The following is a 12,328-nucleotide window of genomic DNA, read 5'->3' on the forward strand; positions in this document are numbered from 1 at the left end:
ATACATATGTATGTACACTATAACGTGAATCAACTTCATTAGAATGTAGGGCAGGCTACTACAAGAATAAGCAAGCTAGATGATGTGAACTGCGTCGGGCAAACACGAGGGTGCGTTAAAAAGTTTCCGCAATCCAAAAATTGCAACCAAAAATTTTTTGACATTAAACCTTCTTTTAAGTACTTTTATGGAATTTGACAATTAATGAAATTTCAATAATTTCTGAATTTTGATAGTTTTCATTCTTATCAAATACACAGTTTTTCGTAATTTAGCTTTTAAACATTATTAAGTAAATTTATGACTTGTTTTATCTAATTTATACGTTTTTTTATTTATTTATAAAATGCCTGTGGATTGCCAAAGATCAACTTCTGGGGGGAAAGGTAACCAAGGTATGTTTATTGAAAGAGATCCAAGGATATGTTCAGCCGGCCTTCCTACTGCACAGCCTGATGACCGTGTTGGTGATTCACTAGAACATTATTTACTAAAAGATGAAACAGATGCACTTTTAAGTGATGCCATATTACCACTTAAAAAGTCATTTCCTTTACCACCTCTGCGACATCCAGTTCCACCTGATTGTTTTGCCGGTCCATTCTGTAATGTAGCAAAAATTGTAAATCCGCCTATCACAACAAAATTTCAAACCCTCGTTGAAGATTTAAAAAATACCATTTATTCTTCATACTGGAAAAGCCCTTTGGGCCAAGTAAAAGATTCAGTACCAATGTTACCTGAAGGCTTCGATGGCACTACCACATTTGGCAAGAAAACACCGGACCATGGACGTTTGTACGAAATAGTTATGCCAAAAGAGCCTTGCTCTGATACAGAAATTTCTAAGCAACCTGGAATACAAAAAAATCGGAAATATTGTTCACCTCCATACAGATCTGATGTTATATATGGGCATAGAACTTTAGTAGATAAACGGGGAACTTATGCGAGATGTTGTTTAACGGATGATAGGGTCGCACAAGGAGCAGCAAATAGAACTATCATAAATAGTATACAATCTAATTTTCAAGATATAAATCAGCCTAGAATAGGGACTGTATTGGCCCCTTGTGACAATATTGTTTGTGTTCCAAAAGGGTATTCTTTTGGGAAAATAAAAAAACCTGACAATTTGGCTGAATGTCTTACACCTTGCCAAATAAATCCAAACTTAAATATTATCAGAAAATGTTTAAAACATTTGAACACTTTACGTAAATGCTTGTCAACTAGATTTTTACCCACGTTTTTCCAGCAGTTTTATTTAAGCTTAAAATATTTTGATGGAACCAAATCAGGATGGATACCAAAAAATATAGTCTATGAATGCTGTGGAGAGAAACTAATCAGATTTGATCCATCTCTTATAGAGCCCTTGCTGTACATGTGGCAGGCCTTTAACGGTGAATACATTGAATACAAAACATTTGTTTATCTTATTAACTACAGAGAACCGTTGCCTGATTTACCCAAAATACCAGATCTTCCTGCTGAATGCTTGGATTTTCGTACAACTTATTCCGAAATGGTCAAAGCTGGAAAGACACCAGATCCTAGCCCTATGGCAGGACTTCCTTCTGGTAGATATTTCGACATGGACGATCCCGTAACACCTGAACGATATTGCAAAGCAGACAGATCATGCCTACCACAAGAATCAGATGTCAAGTCTTGCATTAGTCCAAGTGTGCTTACATTATTCCATGTTAGTCACAGGGATATGTTTCAGAAAAGAGATCCTAAAGTAATACGAAAAGTTTTTGAGGCAACCGGAGAAGTTTTCAGTGATGATGAATTCCATACTATTTGGAAGATAGCTGAGAAATATCACTCAAAAGGATGGGTTTGCATAGAATCATTTCGTCGAGCAATGGATATACATAAGTTGGACAATGACAATAAAATGACTGATTCTAATTAATAATTTTATTCACTGTAATACACATGTGCATAAAAAATCAGATATTACCTAATCCAAATGAATATATCTATTAAACAACTGAAATACTGTTTTTTATTTAAGACTCAAGAAAATCTTTGAAAGAAGTTTGATATTTTCCTTGAGGGTCGTAAAAAGTAATGAACTCGTCCCATAACTCCGGGTGTGTCTTCTTAATTCCTTGCGCAAGTTGTTTCGCCATCTGCTTCTGTTTATCAGTACATTTCGCACAATGGGTCTCCAAAGCTTCTGGGATTTTATCTAAAAAATAAACGGGTATTAAGTTTTTTTATTGCGCATGAAATAGCTCACGATACCCTTGGGGTTTAGTAACAATCGGAGTGTATAGACATCAATTGCCTAAATGCCACTACTCAACTTAAGACATGAGGCTTAAGTCTCAATTTAAGTCGGAATAGAAAAAGTGGTCACACCTACACGTGCGGACAAGATGCCCTACCACTAGTAACTACGCAACAGTAAACAGTAAAATATGATTTTTGTCTTTTATAATTATTCCTCCATCCAGTCATTTGTGAACATTAATTACGTATGTATTTAATTATAAAAATGTATACTAGTCTGCGGCATTTAACATATATCGCTCTATACAAGTACACACGGCGTCTTATCCTTTATGCCACGATGACGTCAAAACTTGTTTTCGAACAAAACGAAATGCAAGAGTTACTTTCACCATACCAAGTGAAATCTCTCTAGCATGTAGTGTATTTTTATAGTTTATTTATTTAGAATATATTTGAACATGTTCACCTAGCGATATTTTATCGCGTTTTTTGATAGTAGAAAGACCCTTTTTCCAAAAAATATTTTTATTAATGATGTTTTTTAATAATTGTAAAATCACTGATGTACTTTTTACTCTGTCAATAAGTCTATTATGTCAAATAAATAACTAAATTTTAGACATAAGTCTTTGAAGTAAACTAGCTACAATTTTCATTTATTTGTATGAATTACAACATTCTGATATAATTAATTAATTAGGTAAAATGTTAAAAAAACAATGCCAAACTTCGAGTGGGGGCCAAGGAAACTTCGGTTTATTTATCGATAGGCAACCAAAAATTTTTGCAGCTGGTAAAACAAGTAGACATTCAGATAAAATTCAAGATTGTATAAAAAAATACGGCTTACAGGATGAAGTAGAAGCTCTTCAACGTGACACAATATTTCCTCAACAAAAAACAAAACGTCTACCACCTTTACGACATCCACCAAAATTAGATATGCGGAATGCTGGTCCTTTCAGTGAAGCAGCCCAGCTTATAAATCCACCAGTCAAAACAAAATTTCAAACGCTCGTTGAGGACTTTAAAAATACAGCTTATAATTCTTACTGGAGAAAAGAGGTTGGTACAATTCCGGATCCAACTCCAATGCTACCAGAAGGTTATGACATTTACAAGAATGCACTCGGCGAAAAAGTTCCATTACGTGAACGACTTTATGATGTTGTTTTACCGTCAGAGCCTGTAACTGATATTATAAACTCAACAAAAGGTCCAGGGGTTCAAACCAATCGAAAATATTGCCGACCAGCTTACGACCATAAAAAAACTTATGGGAAATATTCAAACAAAACTAGCTATGAATCAGGAGTAAAACGATGTCTTACTGATGAAAAAATCCTTGAGGGAAGTGCTTTAAGAAGACCACTTAACTATATTCATGCCGATTTTGTGAAGGCTAACAGAGCCTGTCTAGGAACATATTCTGCACCGAATGAAAATATTAAATGTGTTCCTGAGAATTTTACCTTTGGTAAAACCGAACCTACGTCGGATAAAACTCAAGAGTGGTCGTCAATGTGCGATATTAATCCAAAAAATGAGCTTATAAGGAAATGTCTTGGTCATTTAAACACTTTGCGGAAATGCCTTTCTAAGCGCTACGATTCCAATTTTTTTAGAGATATCAATTTAAGATTGAAATATTTAGATAAGACTAAAACTGGATGGCTTCCCAAGGAAGTCGTTTATAATTATTGTAGAACTAAGCTCATACGATTTGATCCATATTTCGTTGAACCGTTATTAAGAATATGGAAAGCTTTTGACAGTGAAAATATAGAATATAAAAAATTTGTAAACATTATCAATTATCAAAAGCCGTCTCCTGAACTCCCAAAGATACAACTTTTCTCAAGAGACTGTTTAGATTTTCGTACAACTTATACAGATATGATAAGCTATGAGCATCAAAATACGTCGTCGATGGCAGGAGTTCCATCAGGAAGATATATTGATTTAGATTTTCCGGTAACGCCGGCAGGATACTGCAAAGCAGATAGATTCCACCTTCCCGAAGAATCTTGTATGAAAGCCTGTTTGAATTCATCTGTGCTCTCTCATTTTGGAATAAGTCATCGTGACATGTACACAAAACGCGATAAGGATGTCGTCAGAAAAGTTTTTGAAGCAGCAGGGGAAAAATTTACAGATGAAAATTTCAATGAGATTTGGAACGAAGCTAAGAGATGTCATAGTCAAGGAGAAGTGTGTCTTCAATCGTTTCGAAATGCCCTAAATAATTTTAACTGTCCTAAAATAGATAGAACATACCGTTAGCTTAGAGTATAATTTAGTAGATTTGAAACGAATAATTTAGTTTAAAAAAAAATTTATATATATATTTTGACTGCAATGGTTTGAAGGGCGGATAGGAGAACCATTGTATAGTAAAATTGAGGCTTCGGCCACATGTCTCAAATTGGATGACGGCGTTCGCGTTATTATGTTATGTTACGTTATGATGTCTATGGGCAGCAGCGACCACTTAACACCAAGCTGTATTAATACTAGTAATGCATTAAAAAATATAAATCTGATTACCTTTAATTTTCTTCAATTCTGCAGTGCAGGGCCCTTGATTCAGTAAACACTTAGTGTACGACTTAAGAAGCCTTTCGTTACTCAAGACTTCAGAAGCATCAAAGCTGTCATCGATTGGTTCGTATTTGTCTTGAGCCAGTACGGCTAAGAATAAGCCAAGAAAAACCAATAGCAATTTCATATTGAAATTTAGCACAAGATTTCCTAGTAGTATAAGCGATGCAGGTTCCAAACAATATGATTGCAAAATGATCCGGTCCTGTATTTATATTAAAATGCAAAGATTCCAAGTATGATTCTCAGAAAGGAAGGATCATATTTAATACATATATATCTATAACACTAATTGCCAAGCTGAGCTGACGTTACAGATAAATATGAACATTATTGGCATCTCAATAGTATTACAAGTTCTCGAATGACTTACAATTTATTAAACTGATTGCAAGGAAAAACATTTAAGTTTATTACTGTATTTATTCTTAGTAAATAACAATTACGAATAATTTAAAAATAAATGCGTTAATTAGTCTATTTGTTGATGTGAATTACATATGATCGTAGTTGAGTTTGCATATTACTTACAGTTACATTACGAATCCGATTTGGTGTTTTCGTTCATATGTCAAAACATTGGTCTTCTTTAACTACGAAGTTGCCGTTTAGTATACAGAAAGTTAATCATTGTTTTATAAATATTTTTTTATTGATATCAATCAAAATATAATATCCATGATTGGTGACCAGCGAAGGGGTAATTATTCAATAGTCTTCTTGAAAAAGTCTGGCGTATAAGAGCCGACAAACTCTAGGCATTTTGCGTACTACCTCTTGGGTATTGAATTTCTTCCTTGCCAAAAATTCGTATTCTATGGAATATTATAATCGTGTCCACATTTATGAAAAAGATATAAATGCTGTGAAAACAAAACACCAATCAATAAACAAATGACTGACTGAATTTGAAAATAGAATTCCATGTTTTTCCAAGAATATTCATTACAATTTAATGCCAGTCAAATATAATTAATAAGTTTCAAATGGCCAGTATTGTAATACGGCAACTTCATAGAAAAATATGTATTATTATAACTATATACCTAAATCTAGGAGCATGGACCCCTAAAGGCCTGTGGCTAAAAATGTATACAGTAATTCTCTATTAGATCTTGACGGATCGTATTTGTCGAGTAGTTCCAGGAAGCTTGGTTCGCTCCTGGCCCTGATCGCTAGAAGTAGTGTCCGGAAAGCTGCCTTCTGCTTATTAGAGCACCGCGCACAAGCTGTTGGCAATGCCTCCGGAAGAGCACCTAAATTTAAAAGAATAAAATTAAATTATTATTATTATTACTATATAAGTATATTACAATGGTAGTTAATAAACGAGCTATTATCCCACCTGATTAAGTACTTAACAGTTATAGATTTGATAAGATGGATTTCGTAAACGTCACTTTAAGATATAATTTCTGAGGCATTGAAATATGGTCACTATTTTATTATAACTGAAATGCATTAAGTAAATTAACTGTATATCTTTTTTTTTTCTTTATATCTCGAGGCCCAGGTTTTATCGGGCCCATCTGTTCCAAAATAGACTTAATTTTTTTTTATCGCCCTTGTAGGCAGATGAGCATACGGTCTACCCGATGGTGAGTGGTTACCGTCGCCCATGGGCTTCAGCAATGCCAGGGGCAGATCCAAGCCGCTGCCTACTTAAATTCCATTAAAATGAACAGCTAAATACTTTTGCGGTTCATGTTAATGGAATTATATATTATATATCCCAATATTACATATCCATCTACATATACCTATATAATAAACTCTTAAAGGATTGATCAATTCCAGTTCTAATAGAAATTTTCTGAAATTCTCATATTAAGGTCATCACTTTGCCTAATTGTTGCCTATGACATTGTACTATACAATTTAGATTTAAGCTCCGTGTGTCTAGGTGGGTCGACATTCACAACGTGATGTCTATGTATTACGATAAATGAGCCATGAGCTCTATATAAAACAGAAATAAAAATTATCTAAAATAATTTCACTACCCAAAACAATGTGTCTGTTAACCGTGGCTAATTATATCGAAGAGTGAAAGGAAAGGGTATATGGTTTAAGCGACATTTTCGCAACTTTACAAGAGAGAGCTTTAAAGTTCAAAATTTGGATAAAAATATAAAAACAAAACTTCCTCAGCTATTTGAATGCAGTTAACTTAATTGAAGTCCAATTAAAAACGTTGAACTGTTGATGGTAATACAAAAAAAAACGCAACTTTAATTACAAAGATAAATATCGCGTATTAAGCGAAATATCGTTTAAACCAAATAGCCTTTAACCCCTCGATATACTGGTTATTTATTTTGCTTTTCTTTAGCTGATGGTCTAGAGAGACCATATCAACGTCACCGGGCTAGTGGGTGAGCTCACGGGGCTCAAACCTGACGATGTTGCTAACATGAACCCTAACAAGAGCCGCGCTTCGCAAAATCTACCACCGGATCGGAAACGCGACCCACTGAGAAGATCCGGCGAGAAACTCAGTGGGCTGTGTCTGTGGGCTAATTTACTCGCGGAGCCCTTCGTCGCAAGCGACGGGTTCGACGAGAATGATGACCGGTTCTTGGGGTACCTAAAAGCACTCTTAGTGGATCGGGAGGATCCGAGATAACGTGTTTTAGGCGACGTCGATTGTTTACCGTTTGGTCCGCAAGATCGGCAATGTAGGCAACCAGCGGCCACAATGAGAGGGTTCTCGTATTGTGCCGCTTTGTCGAAATGGCGCATTGATGCCGACTGTTGATACTTTATTTGCTATAGTATATGAAACAATCTAACATATTTCATTTTTGTAACGTCAATCCCGAAAATGAGTTTTTATGTTTAACTCAAAGAGCCTTCCTCTCTGTCAAATAGACTAAAACTAATATTTTTGAAGCGCCGCTATATTTATGAATCTAATTCATATCTCATCCACGGTTGGTGTGTCTCGTCGAATATCTAGTAACGTTTAATTGGAACCTATTTTCCACTACACACATTATTTATTATAGAATACGCAACACTATTAATTGGAAATTATTTTCAAAACAATAGACAGGTTAATAAGGTTTCATTTTAATGTGTGCTAATTACAGTTGACACTCAAGGTAAGGCGGTGCAACACAATTATCCGTCTAGATAATTCGAAAAGTATTATAGGCTTTGTATGATCCATATTAGTTTGCTTTTTCGGTGCGCGCTTAGTGTTATGTTATTACCAGAGTCCATAGACTTTACAAGGTGAATGCCTCTACCCACCTTGAGACATGAGGTCGGACTCCCCAATAAATTGTATAAGAGCTATTCCAATCGGAACGCATGACAGCTTTGCCATACATATAGACATGTCGAATACCGCCACTTGATCGTCTCAGCGTGTCGCGATTCCGATCCGTTAGTAGATTCATTCGCGAAGCAACTACTCTTGAGTTGTTAGGTCTCCTTTGGAGGCGCTCGGGTAGCTTTTAGCAAACCCAACCCCAAACTTATATCTCAAGGTGGGTGGCGCATATACGTTATAGATGTCTATGGGCTCCAGTAACCACTTAACAATAGGTGGGCTGTGAGTTCGTCCACCCATATAAGCAATAAAAAAAATCCTGGCTGAGCCTTAACTCGCCCACCTGCCCTGGTAAAACTAGAAAGGCCTCCGGGCCACCAGTAATCTCTCAAACATAAAAAAAAAAATACCGCCCCTAATTACGCGAAGCTTGTAAGGCTTTTTCTTTTATCACCAAACTGTTTGAACGTGGGAGTCGCTCGCGAACACGCTCATATTATTTGAATATTTTAAAAGTAAACAAACGTACGCTTGAAGGTTTTTCCATCTTTCGTGCACGGTCCCCTGTCCATGACGCATTTAAAATAACCGAGCAGGATCCGGTCGTTTTGTAAGATAGCGTTGATGTTGATATTGTCGTTTCTGGGATAGCTCTGCTGCCGGGAGCTTGATACCACCACCGTCAGCACCAACACGCAGAACAGCGAACTCTTCATGTTGTTGTTTATGCTGTAACTAAGATGAAGGGAGATTAGACATGGACCTTTCAATATACTCCACTTACTGGTGGTAGGACCTCATGTGAGTCCGCACGGGTAGGTACCACCACCACCCCGCTTATTTCTGCCGTGAAGCAGTAATGCGTTTCGGCTTGAAGGGTGGGGCAGCCGCTGTAACTATACTGAGACCTTAGAACTTATATCTCAAGGTGGGTGGCGCATTTACCAGGCTCCAGTAACCACTTAACACCAGGTGGGCTGTGAGCTCGTCTACCTATCTAAGCAATAAAAGAAATTAAAAAAAACACCATCCAGTATCTACGTATAGATGTCAAAGCGACGGGGTGAGGAGTTGATTGAATGTGATCACGCGTAGAATTTAAAATCTCATCTGGGGACGGCCTTCAGTTTGAAATTCTGCTTCTCTTATAGGTGATAAATTAACTAGAGATTAAATATTTAAATTACTTTCTTCGATTGGTCTAAAATCCCGATTTATTTTTATAATCAATGCCCACTGACTCATAAATAAAATTTGGCCTTTAGTGCACCTGTCTCTGTATAACAAAAAGCGATTGACAGCGTCATAACTGTGCCCCTACCATTTCTGATGTCAATAAGCGATCGTGACCACTTACCACCGAGTGGAATGCTTGCGATAGAAAAAATAGAAAGTTACAAACAGACAAAGAACACACGATATTCTAAACTGGTCGTTAAGGTAGGTCTGATCGAACTGTAAAAAATCACGTTCCATATTAATCATTCAAAACAGTTAAAAAAATGTTATAATTACAACATACGATACGACACGATTCAATTTAAAATGACAAAATTAAATATGGTCACGATTAAAAAATAATATCACAATTTTTTAAGATATCTAATAAATAAAGAATAAAATTAATCGAGTTGACAGTGACTAGTACTAAGGAAAGTTATAGCCGAATTCAATTCTCCGAATATCCTAGCAGACAACAGATAGCACAATAACTTTAAGGTGACAACAAAATTGGTCCTCACAAAGGCTGATTGAAATATTTACATACAGAAAACATAAGAACAACACAAGTATACTGCCGCACTGAGTGTTTTAACGTTCGAACGACACTTTCACGTAATAATTTCTAACTTACTCACAAAGAAAGTATGCGGAAGACCTCCGAGGTCGGCTGGCACCGTCGGTATGGTCGTTTCTCGGTTAAACTGTAGGGTGCAAGCATTTCTCAAACCAGTCTCCGGCGCCTTGAGGTCGATGTAACGGACCGCATACAAACAAGCCAGGAAATAAAGAAAGCAGCGTGGTCGCCTAACAACATGCAACGCGGGTTTTTGTTCCTTTTACCTCATATCGGATACTAGTTTGAAGCGCGTATTCCGATTTATGCTGAGACTTTTGAGCAAAAAGGCAGACAATTTGTTTTCACTCATTAATTTGCAGATAAATATCGCGCGCTGTAACATGAAAGAGAATACTTTAAACATTTATTATTATTTTTATTTTTATTGTTTAGATGGGTGGATGAGCTCACAGCCCACCTGATGTTAAGTGGTTACTGGAGCCCATAAACATCTACAACGTAAATGCGCTACCCACCTTGAGACATAAGTTCTAAGGTCTCAGTATAGCTACAACGGCTGCCCCGCCCTTCAAACCGAAACGCATTACTGCTTCAGCGCAGAAATAGGCAGGGTGGTGGTACCTACCCGTGCGGACTCACAAGATATCCTACCACCAGTAATTATCCTATACTATCTTTGAAACTAAGATATGTATCGCTAGATTATGAATAATATATGAATAATATTTTGCGGCTCTCAAAGACTCTTGTTATACCTATAGTCTGACCTTAAATGCAAACGTGATTAAGCTTGTTAAGAATAATATGTTGTTATGAAATGTGAATAATATGGAACAACATGTTCCGTAGTCAAAAAAGATCCCTTCAGCATTACTCGGAACCGGGTACAGAACTCTATGGGTTTGATGCTAGCTTGATCAATTTTTTCTCAAACTGATGACGCCGTGGTGACGCAATACCACGGCTCTACCTCACTCGAGTAGAGTTGAGAAGTAATAGGTTGACTAAAAATACCAAACTCGAGTAAGTTTGGGAGGAATTCTCGAGCGACATCGTATGAGTAAAGAGTGGAGGAATATTTGACGAAACGTCTAAAGATACGGGCATAAATACGTCATTATCCATATGTTCATATGTGCAGATGAAAAAAAAGTATATTAGAAAAAGTCATAGTAATCTTCATAAATAAACATCATTTAAAATAGTAATAATGAAGAAATCGGACTACCTTGTATCTGTACCAATAGAGCTCCATCATGAAACATTAAATCGAAAAGGCGAAAAAAAAGTACATATAAATGTTTCTTATTGACAAACGTAATCTATAACTGTTCTTTATTTATGTGTAGAAAAGTGTGTCACGATTGCTTGCAGGCCAAAAACGGTAAATTTAAAACGTTTAATTGCTGTAGGATAGTTATTGTAGAGGTTCTGATGTATTAACAGTGTGTGCAAAATATTTGGTATACAATAATGAAATTATAAGAAATCAAAAGTAAAATACGTACAATCAAGATATCGAGGAAAACATTCTGCTTAATATGCGACGTTTATCTTTGTAATTATTATTAAAGATGCGTTTTACTTTGTATTGGTATCGAGAGTTCGATGTTTTTAATTCAACTGCAATTGAATTTACTCCATTCAAATAGCTGAAGAAGTTTATTGTTTTCCAAATTTTAAGCTTTAAATGGCTCTCCATGAAAGTTGCAAAATTAAACCTTAAGCCTTTCAAATAGATTTAATGTTTAACATTATTTACTTTTAATAAATAAACCCAATTAAATTTAGAATTAATTCAAAACATACTTAAATCACACGTCAAGTAGAACTAATATGTAGAGACGTTACCTGCCTAATTACTATTATCAGACATAGCTTTATCTCTCAATGCCTTTTAACTGGTAATGGGGTATTTTAGGACGGCATATGGTTGATACCACCATCTTACTAATAGCGTAAAGAACGCATTCCATTTTTATGTGTTGGATAGAGGTTATTCCAAGACAGTTGATTCCACCGGATATCTCAGGGCGGACGACCACAATTGTGTGTTCAGTATTGACTGCCGTATACATAAAGCACCGTAAAAAAATGCGATCAATAAACAAACAATGGTAGGAGTAAGCCGTATATTAAATTATTAGTATTATTTTGCAAGCTAGTACAGAGTGAAAATTAAAATGAATCATAATTCAAGGTTAATTGTTATAGAAAAATCAAGAGTATCTATTACTTTTTTTTTACTTTTCTTAGTGTTAAAAGTACTTTCTTCTGTAGATAGGTAGACGAGCTACGACTCATTCAGTGTGTTATAGTTTCTGAAGCCCATGACAAACATAACTTTAACACCGCGACCCACTTACAGAAACGATGTCAAATTCCGAACGGATGTCTCA

The 12,328-nt window shown here is 35.9% G+C and overlaps 3 protein-coding genes across 4 annotated transcripts; 1 reads left to right on the forward strand and 2 right to left on the reverse strand.

Annotated features, from left to right (window-relative positions):
- Positions 1–264: 264 nt before the first annotated feature.
- Positions 265–2,158, forward strand: LOC114241522 (EF-hand domain-containing family member B). The gene has a single exon (XM_028172376.2). The coding sequence runs from the start codon at positions 347–349 to the stop codon at positions 1,922–1,924; it is 1,578 nt and encodes a 525-aa protein (XP_028028177.2). The 5' UTR covers positions 265–346; the 3' UTR covers positions 1,925–2,158.
- Positions 1,915–5,042, reverse strand: CSP13 (chemosensory protein 13). The gene is made up of 2 exons (XM_028172462.2): positions 4,798–5,042; positions 1,915–2,203 (listed from the first exon to the last, which is right to left on the reverse strand). Exons 1-2 carry the CDS (start codon positions 4,976–4,978, stop codon positions 2,022–2,024), a joined length of 363 nt encoding a protein of 120 aa, XP_028028263.1. The 5' UTR covers positions 4,979–5,042; the 3' UTR covers positions 1,915–2,021.
- Positions 5,043–5,254: 212 nt separating this feature from the next.
- CSP14 (chemosensory protein 14) lies at positions 5,255–10,137 on the reverse strand. 2 transcript variants are annotated; one of them, XM_028172429.2, is made up of 3 exons: positions 9,984–10,137; positions 8,658–8,857; positions 5,255–6,107 (listed from the first exon to the last, which is right to left on the reverse strand). In XM_028172429.2, exons 2-3 carry the CDS (start codon positions 8,842–8,844, stop codon positions 5,920–5,922), a joined length of 375 nt encoding a protein of 124 aa, XP_028028230.2. In that variant the 5' UTR covers positions 8,845–8,857; positions 9,984–10,137; the 3' UTR covers positions 5,255–5,919. The 2 variants fall into 2 exon arrangements, with proteins under 2 accessions (XP_028028230.2, XP_028028238.2); XM_028172437.2 differs by having other exon boundaries at positions 8,658–8,863; positions 9,984–10,123.
- Between the last annotated feature and the right edge of the window lie 2,191 nt (positions 10,138–12,328).

Source organism: Bombyx mandarina, chromosome 19, assembly GCF_030267445.1.
Source record: "Bombyx mandarina strain Sakado chromosome 19, ASM3026744v2".
NCBI classification, from domain to species: Eukaryota; Metazoa; Arthropoda; class Insecta; order Lepidoptera; family Bombycidae; genus Bombyx; species Bombyx mandarina.

Coding starts and splice junctions, on each gene's coding strand:
- LOC114241522 (XM_028172376.2), top strand. CDS start 347: ATGCCTGTGGATTGCCAAAGATCAACTTCTGGGGGGAAAGGTAACCAA.
- CSP13 (XM_028172462.2), bottom strand. CDS start 4,978: ATGAAATTGCTATTGGTTTTTCTTGGCTTATTCTTAGCCGTACTGGCT. Junction 2,204..4,797: donor AGAATTGAAGAAAATTAAAG/GTAATCAGATTT, acceptor TTTATTTTTTAG/ATAAAATCCCAGAAGCTTTG.
- CSP14 (XM_028172429.2), bottom strand. CDS start 8,844: ATGAAGAGTTCGCTGTTCTGCGTGTTGGTGCTGACGGTGGTGGTATCA. Junction 6,108..8,657: donor AGATGGAAAAACCTTCAAGC/GTACGTTTGTTT, acceptor TTTTAAATTTAG/GTGCTCTTCCGGAGGCATTG.